At 40.9% G+C, this 17,489-nt stretch overlaps 1 protein-coding gene across 1 annotated transcript in view; it reads left to right on the forward strand.

Moving 5' to 3' along the window:
* TNFSF4 (TNF superfamily member 4) overlaps positions 1-17,489 on the forward strand; it is a 121,331-nt gene that overhangs the window by 89,020 nt on the left and 14,822 nt on the right. Inside the window, exons 2-3 of the mRNA XM_058540055.1 lie at positions 390-492; positions 13,077-13,238. Of these exons, the coding sequence (XP_058396038.1) occupies positions 13,086-13,238 (153 nt within the window). The 5' untranslated portion in view covers positions 390-492; positions 13,077-13,085. The remainder of the gene's footprint in view (positions 1-389; positions 493-13,076; positions 13,239-17,489) is intronic.

Genomic DNA, 17,489 nt, shown 5'->3' on the forward strand with positions numbered 1-17,489 from the left:
TAGTTCATAGATAGGCAGAGAGGAGGTGGAGATGATTATAAGATGGGAGAACAGTGTGGTCAATTAATTGCAAAGGGGTGGCAAGAAACATAGTGGGCAGAGGGTCTAGGTGGCAGGGAGGACAGGCCTGGCTGGAGCTGAGGTTTGGGTGGGAAAGTTTGCTACTGTGGCCATGCCCTCTCCATCTGCTCATGCTGCACAGCATTGCAAACCCACTCCCGTGCACTCAATTTAATCTCATTACTCTTCTCTGCAGCCTCATGAGTGAGAATACTGGCTTTGCAGCCAGATAGACATGAGTTTGAATTTTTGCTCTACTACTTGCCAGTATGTGATCTTGGGGAAGTTACTTAACCTCTCTGAACTTCAGTTTCCTCATTGCCTTGCAGGTTTTTGATGATTATAATGAGCTACCAGGGACAAAATATCCAGTAGAGTTTTCAAAGTACTCCATAAGAGCATCTATCATCATTATGGCCTACCAATGAGGTGGTGAGTGCCGGGACCTGGGTGGGAGCATGGACCCCAGGATGCAGTGCTTTAGCTTCAGACAGTTATGAGTTCACATTCCAGCTATATCACTTCCCCTATAATTCCCACTCTGCAGGATTTACATGAGACCATGAATATAAAGTGCCCCCTCGACAGGCCTGGTACACCAGAGTGCTTTTAAAAAATGTTTGTTTCCTTCCCCAGCACTCATCCACCCTTTTTTCTTTCCTTTGCTCCCCAACAAACATCTTCTAGTCTTCTAGTTATGTGTTTGTGAATAGAGTGGAACAATGGACACTGACTAGCGTGGTCATGTCTTGACTTGCTTGGACAGTCCTGGTGTGTGCTGTTGACTCAGCATTATTTTGAATAGTCTTCCCTTTTACTCACAAAGTGTTCTGATTTGGTAATAAATTACCCTAGTAGCATCTTCAGCTTTCTGCCCCCCAGTCTAGTGTTCTAGCCATGAATCTAGCTCAGGCTGCCTTTTCTGAGGAGGAAATCACCTGGGGGCTTTGGGCTGGGCATATTGCACCAGAGTTACTGTGGCCTTCACAGGCATCCCCCCAGGCAAACCCCTCATTTGTGTCTTCTTCATTGTCTGAGTGTCCCCAGGGTTAACTGGCCAGCTCTCTGCTTTCAGCCACCACGTATTCTTTCCCCTGGGGTTTCTCTCCTCCTGGAGCTTTTAGTGAAACAAGATACAGACACACAATCGAGTTTCTCTACTCCCCTTTCCTATTTGTTTCCAGCCAACCATTTTTCTAGTTGTCTAGGTTTCTATGATATATTTGGGAAAAGAAGGAAGAGGGATCAAAATAATGTTCAAGAGGAAATCACAACTCTACAACAGATCAGAAATGGTCCTAACTTTCACGGGCATATGAAAGCTTGTCTTTCTAAGCCCTCCTCACTGATTCATCTCTTCCAGTGAACTTCTGAAATCCACCTTTGTCTAGTCTTCCTGTGTCTCTTTCTTTTTATTCTTGAGACTTTATGTTCTCATAAAGGGGCACCTAGTGGGTGCTGAACAAATATTCTTTTCTAGAGTGGTGGCAAGCCAAGAAATGGACTGAAAAGGAACAAATTCCTGACAGTTTTTTAAAAAAGACTTATTTCCACTAAGAAATCCTCGTCTAACCAGAATGAAGCTCCAGACAATGGTATAATAAGTGTAAACACTTATTAAAATCTATGTGCCAGGTGCTTTACATGCATTATCTCACCCACATCTCACAGCAACTCTGTGAAGTTAGGGATCAGAGACAATCATTATACCCTTCCCACAGTTATTAATGAGGAAACCAAGGCTTAAAAAAATTAAGCAATTTGCCCAATTACTCCAATAACTCTTACATTATGACTGAAAAGGCAGCCTGTCTCTGGAACTCTTGCTCAGTTATACTAGACTATCTCCCCAGAGTGTAGGAACCAGGGACTCACCCCACAGGTGTAGCCAGGATCCAACCTGGAGAAAGCCTGCCTGGGATGAGCTGAATTTTGGGTGGGGTGGGCCCTATACTTCTGAAAAAAACCACAACACTTCAGCCGTTTCGACTCGTCTCTCTGTGGTCTGGCTTGTGCCTTGCTTCCTCTGATAGATTTTCATATCAGTCTTAATGATCGCATCCTCATTTTACCTTGAAAAGTTATTGAGAAGGCACCATTTTGTTGACTCTTCAGAAGAGTTCCCTCTGTCCTCCCCATCCAGTTGGCACTGATTTTTCCGCTGCTGTTTGTTTTGGCCAAAGGGCATACCATGATAGAGAAGGGACAACATCACCAAAGGCATTCTGATGTTAGAGTGTCCATTGGGATGGTGGAGGAGGCTGCTGCACCTCGTGGACTCAGGGAAGGAATTTTCCAGGCGTTTAAGCTAAAATCGCTCAATCTTGCTGATTATGAACCAGTTCTTCCTGTGAGGACAGTGTGGGGGGGAATGCTCTCGAATAACCTCACCTTTGGCTTTCCAGTATCAAGATCTCTACTGCCTGATTGTATCATGTGTGGTTATTTTTTTTTCACTGATGCAACTAACTTTCCCTGATTAAGGTTGGGACTTTTTCTCTTTGGTCATTTCAGACCCTTTCAGTGGAGTTTTCATGTCTTGTCTTTTGCCTCTGATGTTTCCTTTACTTAGTCAGGATTTATTTCAGGTTTACTTATCACTCTCCCTCCCACCCCCTAATTTTTAGACGTCAGAAAGTATTCATCATAGGCAAGCAGCTTTTCATTTTCTAATATGCAGTTTTAACAATGAGAAATAGGACCAAAACTGAAGGCCAATTGGAGGGAGAAAATATACTTCCAGATGGGTTCTTTTAGTTGGAGTAAATTCAGGATCATAATGCTACAATATTCTGAGCTTTGGAGGTGACCAACTATAATATTAGGTAACATTTACTGAACATTTATTATATTCTATGTCATGCACATTGCCTGTCTTGTTCTCTTAACCCTCACACAAACTCTGAGCAGAAAACTTTCCATTTTCAAGAGGACAAAATCAAAGCTGAGAGAAATTAAGTGCCTTGCCAAAGGGTCACACAACTAGTGAATGGTGGTCCTGGGACTAGAACTCAGCAATCTTAACCTCTACACTGCTGTGTAAGGAAAAATATCACATGAAGTGTGTTAGCCAAATGAACTTGGCCAAGTTACATAACCTCTCTGTGCTTTAGTTTCCTAATCTGTAAAATGGGGAGAATAAAATGACTCTTGGAGTCATTTTAAGCACATCCGTGGTGCTTAAATGAGGAGCTGTCCAATACTGAGCTCTTGATTTGCAGACTGCCTCCCCCCATCTGCTCTCCTCAGTCTTCCTCTTAACTCAGTTAGTGGCACCACTACACAGTTGCTCAGCCAAATCACTCAAAAGTCACCTTTGATTCCTTGATTTCCTTCATTCACCATATCTAATCCAGAGAGTCTTATTCCTCTACCTCCAAAGCATGTCCCAAATCTGATCATTTGTCACTGTCTCTATTGCCACAATCCTGGTAGTCATGGCACTTTACATCTTGCCCAGATTACTGTGTGTTACTGCTCATATAAGTTGTTAGTATTAATCAATCTTCTATACAAGTAAAAAAAGAAAACAAACAAATGAACCTTTCTCTCTTTTTATTTTTCTAAGCAATAACTAAAAGACCAATGAAAAATATTGATTTTTACTAACCTTGTAATAACAGAATCCCACATTTTACACATTATGAAAGAGCTTTAATATAATGTAAAAGTTAAAGGTGGGGGCAGCTAGGAAACATCAATGTATGTTAGGGGAATTTTAGCCTTCGTAGAATTTTGTCCTTCTATCCCTGGGCCAGGGATAGAAGATGAGGTCTTAGTAACTGGAGAGAGAGTATAAGAAGATGGGGCTTCTGTGTATAAGGATCCTTAGGATTTTTTCATTGGTGGGCATTGAGTTGGCCCTTCCCTTGCCACCTGGAAACTGTGAAGTGGGTAGAGACCCTTGAGATAGAGATATTGGGCTCTTGGGTGCTGTGAATAGACATTCCTAGTACCTGTGGATCTTCCACAGCAAATAGGAACAGGGATGTAGAGAGATCAGCCTGGAATGTCAAGGTGATTAGACCATGCAAAGGGCCTGAGGACTCAGGAAAAATAACGATTCAAAGAGAGAACTGCTGACAAAGGTGACAAGCATCAACCTATACCAATTTTTGGAGGATCTGAGCTTTTCCTGGGATGCCCAGAAATACATGAGGACCACATTGTGGGGTGAGATAGGGTCAAGCTACCATGTGGGTTAGGGTCTATGTAGCCCAGCACTTCCTAATGGAAATATCACAATGTCATATAAAATTTTTTAGTAGCCATATAAGAAAAGTAAAAAGAAATAGGTATAATTAATTTTAACAATGTTTTATTTAACCTAATAGATCCAAAATATTATCACTTCAATATGTGGCACTAGACTAGTGGTGTGCTGGTACAGCAGCAAAGAAAAAAGTCCCAGTTTGTGCTATTTACCAATTTCCATGGTGTAAACACTCTCACCATGGTCAATTTCAAGCTACAATAATGATACTAATAACGACAACTAACAATTACTGAATGCTACCATATATCAGACACTATTTGTTTCTCTCTTTCTCACTCTCTATATATAATCTATCTATCTCACTATCTATCTATCTATCTCTCTATCTATCTATCTATCTATCTATCTATCTCTCTATCTATCTATCTATCTATCTATCTATCTATCTATCTATCTGTGTATCTATAGTAGATGACTAAATGAAGGCTGGGAGGTTAAATAACTTGTCCAATGGGAAGTAGCAAAGCTTGATTTGCAGACAGGTCTGACTTTTGCCCAGAGTGTCAAGAATAAAAGCAAAGTGGAGTCAAAGAAGGGTGGGGAATCACGGAGCTAAAAGGGTAGAAGGAAAGAAGGATAGAAGCTCTGAAGAACTGTATTGAGCACAGCCATGGACTAGAGCTGGGGGGAGCAGGGCCATATGAAAATGGATGGGACCTGGAGTCTCTCCCTCGTGGGGAGACAGGCACATACATGCAGAACTCTGACACAGGGCAGACCATGATCTGGGCTAAAGAAAGAGCCTAATCCTTCTTCCCCAGACTGAGCGTAGAGCAGAGGGAAGGTGATGTGGTAGAGAACACCACATTGGGGCAGAGGTATTTGGGAGACCTGGAGCCTGAGCAATTCCTAGCAGGGCATCCTTTGGGACTTCTGGGTCAGTGATGAAACAGGAAATTGCGACCTAGTTTCTGAGTTTAACCAAGACAAGTTGAGAAGTTTGAGCCAATATAGGAAGGAAAAAGAGCAGGAACTGCAGAAAGCACCAAGGAACACAGCAGCAAGTAGGAAGAAGAGGCCTAGAGGAATTCCCTACGCCAATTTACATAAAGCTGCAGGGCTTTGTGTGTGTGTGGTTTTTGCAGAAAGGACATACCCCAAGCACTTAGTAGTACAACTTAGGGAGGGAGAAATGAGTGGACAGACCACGTACCATGGTATTGGGGGTAGGGAGATAAGGGGATACTGCCCTCTGAAAAAGAGAGTGCTGACTGGACCTGCAGAAAGCTTTAAGAAATGGTTTATGTAACATATGTTAGTGAAAGAATAAGCACTGAGCAGCCCTTACAGGTTTAAAAAAACACAAAACATTAACACCTGTTTAGGGCCTACTCTGTCTAGACACATGGTTGCTCAGTGCTTCGTATAGATTATTTCACTCTAGCTCCAAAATAGGAAGTATATTCAGGAAAGAGTTCCTTAGAAGGACATTGAAAAATGACCATAACAAGAGTTTTATCTTGATAACAAGATTTATATATATATCTGAAGGTAGAAGCGAGAGTTTAAGAAACAATGGTTTTTTGGTACAATTTTTATAATTTCTAGCTGTCTTAGTCTGCTTGGGCTGCCATAACAAAATACCATAGACTGGGTGCTTAAATAACAGAAATTAATTTTTTTGAGAGTTTGGAGGCTGAAGGCCAAGATCAAGGAGCCAGCATGGTCAGGGTCTGGTAAAGGCTTTCTTCCTCTCTTGCAGAGGGCTGCGTTCTCACTGTATCTTCACTTGGTAGGTAGAGAGAGGGCGTAAGCTCTCTGATGCGTCTTCTTATAAGGACACTTATCTCATCAGACCAGAGCCCCCTTCTCATGACCTAATTACTTCCCAAAGGCCCCATCTCCAAATACCATCATATTGGCAGTTAGGGCTTCAACATATGAATTTTGGAGGGACACAGACATCTAGTCTATAACACCAGCTAATGAAGGTCTGTTACAGTTAAACAAACAGACAAACTAGATGATTTTGGTTTAAATCCCAACACTGTTATGGTTAAGTTACTCTGAGATTCTGGTTCCTCGTGTTAAAGATGTGGTTAGCAATAACCATGTACAGTGTTCCCAGGAGGATTGAATGAAAGGAGGCTTTCATGCCTGGCACATAGAAGGAACAAAAAACATAAGCTATATTCCCATTCACCATTAATTTGGAAAAAAATAAGATCTAATTGATAGGAGGAAGTTATTCTCTCCTATTGAATTAGTGGCTGTGTGCATTTGACATGTTAATATCTGCTTAGATGTATTGATTGTTTACTAAGTGCCCAGGCCAGACATAGAGCTTATATTTTCATTAAAAAATCAATAGTATCACACTGAGTTTAAGAACAGCCTCCAGAGTAAAAGGACCTGGATTCAGATCCCAGCTCTGCCATGTACTAATTGTGTGACCTTGGCCAAGTTAGTTCATCTCTCTAAGCCTCAGTTTCTCTCAATTATAAAATGGGGAGAAAAATAGTACCCACCTCACAGATTAGTTGTTGGGCAGTGGAGAGGCATTTCAGACAGGACAATAAGAAATGCAAAGACTCGGAGAGTGAATATGGTATTGCCTCATTCATGGTCAATTATGGATGTGGACATCTACACCAGAGTTTCTCAACCTCAGCACTGATGATATTTTACCAATAATCCTTTGTTGTGGGAGGCTGTCCTGTGCCTTGTAGGATGCTTAGCAGCATCCTTGGCCTGTATCTACTAGAGACCAGTAGCACCCAACTCCAAATCTAGACAACCAAAAATGTCTCCAGACGTTACCAAATGACTCCTGGGAGGCAAAATCGCCCCCAGTTGAGAATCACTGGCTTATACTAACTCCAATTTATACCCAACTAAATGTATTTTGGAAAGAGGAGGGAATCTCTTGTGTACTCAGTTTAGATTTGCTTTTGGAATGATTACTATTTAATGAAAATTATCTTTTGGGGATGAGTAAAGGTTCTGTGTGTGATGGTGGTTGCACGAGTGTATGCAACTGTCAAAACTCATCTAATTGTTCACTTTAAATAGATACAGTTTATTGTCTGTAATTATATTTCAATAAAGATGATTTTGTAAAAAGAAAGTTCTCTATATTCTGTTATGAATTGAAATATCTACTTACAAATTTTTATATATTCTTGGCATTTCATACACATTTTAAATACACAACTTAAAATGTAATTTTGCGAGTGTGAGAAACCTGTCTAGATATTTGCTTTCCATAGTGATGTAGTACTTCAAGGGCATATTTCCACAGATAGAAAAATTGTTGTGGCTGTTTTGTGCCACGAAGTTTTAGAATCTATCATCACACCCTAAAATAACTGCCAGTGGTCAATTCCAGATAAAGCAAAATGGCAAACATGAAGAATGAAAGGGAAAATCAGCACCGGAAGAAAAGGGGTTGATAAGAGGGGCTAAGGCATCTGAAACCCAAGTGGAATATTATTATACGAGTTCACATTTGCATTTGAACTAATGGTGTACATCCGGTTTCAATGAAAAGTACACATTTCAGGTTTGCTAATCTTTCACATCTAAGATCAAAGTCCAGCGATCAGGAGACTTCTGTATTTAATAGTGCCATTTTCAGTTTTGTTTAGACTCTCATTCGTTTCTGGTCCTGAAAATAGCATGCTTCAGATCTACTGCAAATAAATTCAATTTAATTTGGCAGATCTTTATAGAAAGACTATTCTGGCCCTGTGAGTGAGTGCGGTACAGGACTTGTGACCTCAGGATCATGCGACATCATGGGGAAGACTGAAATAGATTTAAATAGTTATAAGACAAGACAGAGCATGATAAATGCTCTCAACGCAGGGGTGGAGACAGCGGCATTTTTCTGGGAGGCCCAGGGAAGGGAATCATGGAAATGTAACAGCGAAGAGACTTTAAGAGGTCATTTGGGGAGATTCACAAATCAGGCTCTTATGGAAGCTTTTAGAAATACAGATTCAAAAGACACTACTCCAAACTCATCTCATCAGAATTTTTTGAGTGAAAGAATTAAGAATCTGCATCTTTTAAAAGCTCTCCTCGTGGTTCTGATGATCAGCTAGGCTTTGGGTACTACTGATCCCACAAATCTCTACTCCATGCCAAGATCCCCTGAGCAGTATTCCTTCAGGGCTTTTGTTTAGCCTCTTCTGGAACACTGCAAGCAGTCCACAAGGCAGCCACCCAGCCCTTCATGGAAAGTGTGTCGTGTGTAGGAATTTGATTGTCAGAGATGGAGCGCAAAGATATTTGAGGCAAAGTGACTATCAGAAATAATCAGGAAATAGAGGGAGAGAAGTTTGGAAAGGACACTTGGGGTTCCATTATGGAACAAATTGAATATCAAGCTAAAGAATCTCAACTTTATTCTCTATGAGATGGAGGCCTTTGGTAGGATCTTCTCATCACTGGGTTTAAAGAGCCTGCCAAAGCAAAACGGATTGGAGATTAAGAGAATGGAAGTAGGGAGAACAGTTGAACGTTTAATTCAAGAGTTCAAGTGAGGAGTAATAAGGACTTGGGTGAAAAGCAGTCAGAATGGCAAAGTGGGGCAAAGTATGAGCCATATTGCAGGGATAGCCCTACAAAGCTTGACTGATTGGAGGCAGGGAGGAGTCAAAGCTGACTGTAGAGTTTTGAGATCCTAGAGTGCTGAAACATTAACCAGAATGGGGACATTAGGATCAAAAGCAGGTTGAGAAGGCAGATGGCAAATCAGGTTTTTGACATTTGAAATGCATTTGTTTCCATTACCTCCCCTCTCACTCTGTCACCTGTGCCAGGGCAGAGCTTAATAATGACTCTCTTTGTATGCTCAGAGGTTGACACAGAGTAGGCTCTCAAAATGTTTGCTGAATGAACAGCCACTATAAATATCTTCTCCTGTCTTTACCCTCTCTACTTTGGTTTAGGACTTACTATATCTCACTTTAATTGCAAGCCTGAGGACTGCCCCAGCTCATACTGCTGTCTTTGTGTGAATTAGAACAAGGTGCCCTCTATGAGTTTATGAAGTAGAAAAAGGGGCCTTTATCTGGGTGGATGCAGCACTTTATTCAGGGCTTGGGAAGCAGAGCACACTTCTGTAGGAAGATAAAGGATCCCCTTCCCATAGGATGAAACCTCCCACTCCCAGATGGAGGGCTTGGAGAGCTGACTGAAGAGGTGGGTTTTAGATTCCACTCATCTCCTCAGCTGGCACAGAGCACCCTGGAAAATTCTCCCAGCTGGGAGAATTTCTATTTCACTCAGAGAGATTTTTTTCTAAAACGTAATCATATCACATTCCACTTCAAACCTTTCTGTTTCCCCACTGCTCTCAGCATAAAATTCAAAATTCTTAACTTGTAACAAAAGCCCATTCAGGACAGCTTCTCAGCCTCTCTCGTGGGCCACTCGCCTTCTCCATCCTCCTCTCTAGTCACAGTTCCCTGAATGGGCAGTGCACGAGTGGGCTTCTGCCCAGGCTACATTTCCCTTGCTCCCTGCTCAGCGATTACTGCTCCTCCCCACTCCCCTAGATGGACAGACAGCTTCTGGTTTCCCCAAGATTACTTGACTCATCTCAAGCTGTTCCCGTCTTAACTCCAGTCTGAACTAGAACTCGCCCCCACACACCCTTCCCTCCTGCACAGCCACCTCGGACCCAACACTTTACTGGCTGTGCTCGTCCTGACTTCCTGTCTGTAACCTCCCTGAGGACTAAGAATATGTTTTGTTCCTTTCTTTTCCCCCAACACCAGTATGTAGGCACCTGGCTCATGCTTGTTGAATGGAAAAATGACTTAGAAACAAAGGAAAAGTGCAAATTTTACCACCAACACTCCCCCCACCCCCAAGAAAAAAACCCAACCAAACCAAAAAAGCAAAACAAAACAACAAAAAACAAATAAAACCCCTACAACAGCCAAAAAATCAAAAATAGTTTTGGCTGCTTTCTAAACATGAAGTATTCCATCAATTGTCAAAGCCTTTTTATTTTGCATACCTTTCTGTTGTCTTAACATGGCTATTCATTTAGAGGTTAAAGATCTATGGGAAGACAATTTCTTGGAATGAAGTCTGAGGCTCCTATTTCAAGGCTGGTTCCCTCTGGTGTATCTGTGTTTGATTTTTGTGAGATGCTTAAAAAAAATTGCCCATAGATTCAGGTAACATACTTGAGCTCTTTAAAAACATGTCAACTTTGGGGGCTGGCCCCGTGGCTTAGCAGATAAGTGCGCGTGCTCCGCTACTGGCCGCCCGGGGTTCAAATCCCGGGCGCGCACCAACGTACCGCTTCTCTGGCCATGCTGAGGCTGTGTCCCACATACAGCAACTAGAAGGATGTGCAGCTATGACATACAACTATCTACTGGGGCTCTGGGGGAATAAATAAATAAATAAAAATAATTAAAAAAAACAAAAATAAAAACAAAAACGTCAACTTTGAAGATGGAGGATGTGTCCATCTGTTTGAGATTAAAATGCCAGCGGTAATATCTCTGATGGTGATTTCACTTGTTCCAAATGTTAGACCACCCAGTAATGAACTTAGAAATTCTTACACAGTCTATCAAAAGATCTTGCCTGGAACTTCCAGGCTAATTTATTTTTCCGTGTATATTCCTCGTTGTCCCACAAAAACTGTGAAGAAGCTGTGAGAATGTGTTCAATAAAAAAAGAAACAATTAAACGTAAAACGTCACTTAAACTTCAACAAAAACTTACAAATAGGCAAAATCTGGCAGTAGGAGACTGAGACAAGGGAGATGAAAGGCGTGCCTTAGCTGTGCAGGCCCAAATGCTGGTATATTGACGCTGTGCTTTCCTGGGACAGCACAAAGACGGAAATTCGTTCTGTTGCACAGTTCTCATTGTCTATAAGGAAAAATAGTAGTTGTCAATTTTTCTTCATAGAAGCCATGATGTTAACAGTGAGAAGAGATGCTGCTCAGGGCACAAGTATGCACTTTAAGTGTTTATTTATTTCATCCTTTTGGCAGTCATTTAAAAATATTGTCTATGATTTGTAGCGTTAATAGTTTTCACTATTTCTTTTTCAGCTGGTCTCTTCAGTTTCCAATAGTATTTTAGGCTTTTTTGCTGTGACTTGTTTAGTCAGTTTTTGAAAATAAATGAGTAAATAGTTACCAATTTTAATGTTTATTTATGACTATTAACTATTACACAAGAATTGGGCTCTACACACTGATTTTTCTCTTATAATTTTTCTCCACACCCTGTATGTTACACATACTTTGCTCATGGGAATAACTATCTAGAGATAAATTTAGATGAACTGATTTTTACTTTTGGCTTGGAGTCTATAATAGAGTATCTGAGTTACCTTATCTTTCAGACAAAAACTTGAACTTCTGAAGACTGGTATGTTCTCTAAATGCAAGGCATAATGATTATAATGAGAGTATTAATTCATATTTTAATTGATTAATACTATAATAATAAATGTACTTTCCATCTCTCACAAACTGTTTTTCTTTTGAATATGCCTCATAGCCATTTTCTATAAAATTAAGTTGCATACAACATCTCATACTGTTGATATCAAAATATTCCTCCCTCCTTTCTTTCTTTAAATATCTGTTGAGTGGCTGATGGGGAGCTCAGAGAGATATACCTTCCCACGGAAGAGACAGAATACTATCTTAAACAGCCCCTCCCACTATCCCTATGTCGTCCAGTACAGCACTGGGCTTACTATGTACTCAGTAAATATTTGTCCAATTGAACTTGACATTATAAATAATTTTATCATTTATTTCAGCGGTAAAGGGTAAGTAGTGTCTGTCTATTGGTAGAATACTCTTACTTTCCAAGTTCTGAGTCCGCCCCGACCTCAAAGAAAGGAACAACCTTCAAAGCATACTTCAATCTATTCATTTGTTCATTCATGCAAAAATTATGCATGGGGAAAATGTAAAGTGGAGGGAAGGGGAGAAAGACAGGACACTCTTCTGCTCCTTTTCTGCTATGCTTAAAATTAATCATATAAGTATTTACTAAACTTGCCTCAAAGGATTAAATGAGAATAAGATTGTAAGGCTGTCCACACAGCGTCTGACGTATAGTCGATGCCCAATATATACCAATTTATTTATTATAATGTAATGGACTAAAACTAGAGGATCTCACTCCTTTATTTCTACATGACCCACCATCCTATTTTCTTCTTTTCTCTTTTTCACCCCAAGGATGGTCTGTGTGTGCTTTTTTTTTCTTCTCAATCTATAGAATGGGTTCTATGCTTAGTTACCTACTAAAGTACAGACAAGAACTTAAGACCAGCATTTTCCTTAAGTCTCTTCTACGATTTAAGACACCTCGGGGAAGGGATAGCCAAGCTCCTACATCAACGGATGATGATTTTTATCTTTATCAAGTGACCCACAATTTGGTTACTGGTGCAATGAGAAATTAAGAAAATAGCACACTTTTATGACTGTCATTTCACAGTCACTCAAATCAGAACTGGAATGCCACAAAAACAACTCCCTGTTAGCCCAGAGAAAAAAAAAAGAAAGAAAGTAAAGGGGAAATTCAGATTAGTCACAAAGAAGTTCCCCCGCCTGCCTGCAAAAGCTGCAGCATTAAAACTGAGAGAATCCGCTCTGCTCTTTCAATCGCCCTTTGGTCCTGGGACCTCTGTGTATTTTCTAATTATTACACTTGTTTTGCCTTCAAGTCTTTTGTGGGGAAGAGATCAGTCCTCTCTCAGGTTCCCCTTTGCCACAGTTTTCATCTTCCCTGTATCCAGCTTGTGAAGATGGAAGGGGTCCAACCCCCGGAGGAGAACGTGGGAAACGTGCCGGGGCGGAGATTCCAGAGGAACAAGCTATTGCTGGTGGCCTCCGTCATTCAGGGGCTGGGGCTGCTTCTGTGTCTCACCTACATCTGCCTGCACTTCTACGCTTCTCAGGTAAGATGCACCACTGGGCACTCTGTTGCCTCCAGCTCATGCTGATGGCAGCTCCAACAGCTGCAAACAGTCACTTGGAAATAATCTGATGCCAAAATCGTTGAGTTTTTTTTTTCCCCTCAGCAATTGTAAAGTGTGGTCACATACTCTCCTGTCTCTCTTTTCCTTCCTTCTTTTCAGCAGTGGTAGTGGTGGGGCACAGGAGAGGTAGGGGAGGTGTGCTGCTTCTGGATGATTCTCCTTTTCTTTGCAATGCAAGAATCCTGGTACTCCTTTATGAGCTGTCACTTTGAAGCTTTGAGTCACTGATGTACTTGGTTTACCCATTCTGCTGGTAAGCGTCTGATCAGAGAATTATTATAAAAAGGAAATAAGAAAGAGACCAGTTCACTTTCCCATTGTATTCATGAACCCCATAGAGACGCAAGGAGATTTGCTTTTAGAAGAATGCCAAAGGTATCAATATTAAGTTCTTTCAAACAGCGAACCAGTGTATTTTAAGGGAAGAGATGTGTGTGTTCACGTGCATATGCCCACATGGCCAAACATTTACCCCAACAACTTAATCAGATATTGTTTCTCACAGTCTTTCTCTACCAATCACAACTTACACACATCCTTTGTCTTTTTTTCACTTTGTCCAAGACATTATGTAGTGGATAATCATCCTTCTAGTATTTCCCCCACTTAATGAAGATACTTTTTCCATTTTTCCTTCTCTTTATTCTGGTCCCTTTTACATTATTTTTTCTTATTTACTTGTTCATATCTACAAATATAATTAGGTCTCTAAGGATGTTCTTGACTGCAGGAGACTCCACTGAAAAGAAAATCAATATATAGTCTCGCCATGTTCCCTTGTTGGGGCTAGCGTGATTAATTCTTGTTTCCTGGTGGTTTGCTTTGTGTTGGAAAAGTCTCTCCCTGGTAAAGGTCATACAATAGGAACTTTTATTTCTGATGGCCATGTCAGAGACTGGGTACCTCAAATTAGACCAGGATAAGATGAGCCGAGTCCTAGCCAATGCCTGGGCTTGTCTTTGCGTACAGGAAATGGGGGTTTTTGGTGCACAGAGGCTGGTGGGAGTGTGGTTGTGATCACTGTACCGCAGAGAGGGCTCGTGTCCCCAAATTCCAGAAGTGTAGCCGGTGTCATGCTCTAGTCTGCAGACCAGTGAGCACAACAACACACCTGCACTCTCTTCATCATGCCACGCGCTTCCTTCTCTGTGTAGAACCCTTTGGGTGAAGTTAGAGTAGGCGATTTGGGGAGAAGGTGCGGGGGAGGAGCAATGTGTCCATGGCAGGATGCCCAAGACGTAGACCGGAATTAGGCTCTTCCGAGAAGAAAACAATGAGAGTGACCAAAAATAGAACAACTGAATGTCTTCACCAGGTCTGGGAGCCCTGAGAGTGCTTTCTCAAACAACCACAGTGTTACATGTTTCCTTACACCGTGGGATGATTAAAAGACAGGACAGATGGCCCCCGGCAAGGCTCAACAAATGCACTGGGGCTCTGAGCAGGACAGAGCAAAAGGTAAAACAGATGTATAGTCAGCGGGTGGCAGGGCTGCCTGGACTGTCAATACCTGGGGGACACTGAGAAGGAGAGGGGTCCTTTCTGGCAAGTCACCCAGCAACTCTGACAGAGCCTGAAAGGAAGGCTGAGGGCAGGTTTCCAGGACACTAGACTTCACAGTGAGCTGATCTCTGGGAGAGAATTAGCTTTTTCTGGTCCTGGCACAGAAATGGAAGCAAAGACATAGGAGGTACATTAGAGCTGTTTGCTCAAGAAACATGCTCTCATATACTCTGGATACAGAATTTTTTTGGCACAGATATTTGTAATTTTTCACTTGACATTAACTTTAAATTTTTTTCTTATTTCTAGCTAGACTGTTTTAGCTAACTTAATTTCTTAACTGTTATAGGACCCAGGGCAGCACAATGGGTTCTACATTTAATCTCATAGACTTTATCAGGAGGAAGGATAGCATAGCAAGGTCATGCGTGTTCTCCCTGGAACTTGATCAAATGGTGGTGAAGGCAGGGGTGGCAGCACTGTGTGTGTGTGTGTGTGTGTGTGTGTGTGCGCGCGCGCGCGCGCGTGTGAGAGAGAGAGAGAGAGAGAGAATGAGATTAAGAGATATTGAGAGAGAAAAGTGTAGAGTTGCCATTGTAAAAGGTTCATAGACTGGTAGCCTTTCTATAACCATCGATAAGGTTGTTTGGAATTTTGGTTGAAGGTTGGGGTAGGTGGTGATGCAAATCAAACCTCTACTTTCATAAGACATACTATTACAGTGATGTATATCGGGGGTGACATAGAGCTGAAATGCTCATCATTTACCCAGTTAAATTGGATCTCTTTTATTGTAGGAGAAAGATATTTGGCAAATGATCATGATTTTTCCTTATTTCTTAGATTTAATTTTTAGCCTTATAAAACAATTGGCTATGTGGCTGGCTCTGTGAAAAGTACAGATGTAACCATTAAACTCCATTTAGTGGAGTTGGGCCTTAACTTTCTCTTCAATCAAGTTTATTTAGGTAACTTTTGTTTTCTCACCACTCGATTAAGTTTTATTTACTTATGTGGAAAGCAGTAGTTTTCATTTTTGAGATGCCAGACAAAAAGATAGACCTTACCCACTCCTCATATAATTCACTTCCCTCTTTGGGCTTTGATTTTCTCACCTGTAACGTGAGGCACTTGGATCAAATGATCAGAAAGATCTCTTCCAGTTCAATACCCGGTGAGTATGTAGTTTATATACATTCTTAGAATGGCTATGAGGATTTGAGAAATACAAAATATAGGGAAACAAATTTTTGTGTCTAAACTTATGGATTTCCTGGTTCTTAGGATGGGGCTGGGGGAATAAAATTTGCACATATATTTGTAATCCACACTTATTTATATACTGTGTTCATATCTAAATAACCTATTCTGGGTTAGCAAAAGACTTTATTTAGAAAGGACAAAGAAGTGGATGCCCTAGGAGAATATCTATGATACAAGTTATAAAGTTGAGTGATTCTGTTACCAAAAACAATACACACTATTTCGATATTTATTGGGGCTGCCGTTTAAAGCGGCAGGCTTCCAGTCCTACCTGTAACTTCAGCTGGGAACAATGGCAGAAAAAAGCTACCAATAAAGTGAGAAGCTTTTGTAAATTATATCCATGTGTCTCAGGGCTATTGAAGCTGGGGTCTCCCAAGATTTGTATCATCTTATCATTAGCACTTTATAGATGTGAGGGGTTTTAGTGATAATTTTTCAGCCAATCCCGCAGTTAAAGGTTTACATTCTTATCATCTTTACCGCTGGGAAAAGCAGAAGTGGAGGTACTCTGAAAGTGAGCTGACCAGTTCTGTATCAACGATGGCCAGAATTAGAATTCACACTTTCTTGGTGAAGTTTCAGGCTGTAACTTGGACTTTTGTTTGTATCACTTAGGAAGAAAAAGAGGCATTTTTGTCTGAAAAATCTTGTCTCAGATTAACTCAATTTAAATGTGTCCCCACGTAATTGAACAAGTTTTTTAGAAATTCTTTTTTTATGACAGACAGGCAAATAAATGATTTTCAATGCCATAGAATTTGCATTTCATAAGAAATTCTATGGGAATTAAAAAGAAGCATCTGAAACATTGAATTGATTTGTCATTAAGTGTTTTGAAGCTCTTCAAGGAGGTACTAATAAAAACACATAGAATCATTGGATTTTTGAGCAGGCGTTAGATATAGTCTGTTTACAGTTAAGAAAACACACTAAGAGAGGGTAAACGCTGGGGGAGGAGGTAATGCTTCAGCTGATATTAGAAGAAGTGAAATTCTTTAAATAGACAAGAGGGATCATGGTCGTTGGGTAGGGGGCAGAAAGCTTTCTAGGTAAAGTAGCAAGTTGTTCATAATGGTTGAAGTTGAGTGTTCATAGGGGAAAGTGGCAGAAGATGAGGCTGCGAATCTAGGCAGGGGCAGATCACAAAGGATCTTGTGACTCATGCTAAGGGAATGCACTTCATTCCATTCTATACACAAGAAAATACAGGAAAAATTACCAAAATTGTTCCTTCTCCAAATTTCTCTTCTCTTATGTGGTCCACATATTGGCAAATATAGAAAGTAAATCTAATCTCATGGAGCACTAGGGGGCACCACAGTAAAACTAACCGTGCTCAAATATCTTGAAGAGAGCTGACTCTTTTCCTGAGCAGTTAAAATTAGAAAACTTTTCTCAGGA

The sequence above is a fragment of the Diceros bicornis genome, chromosome 4, assembly GCF_020826845.1.
Source record: "Diceros bicornis minor isolate mBicDic1 chromosome 4, mDicBic1.mat.cur, whole genome shotgun sequence".
Taxonomy (NCBI): domain Eukaryota; kingdom Metazoa; phylum Chordata; class Mammalia; order Perissodactyla; family Rhinocerotidae; genus Diceros; species Diceros bicornis.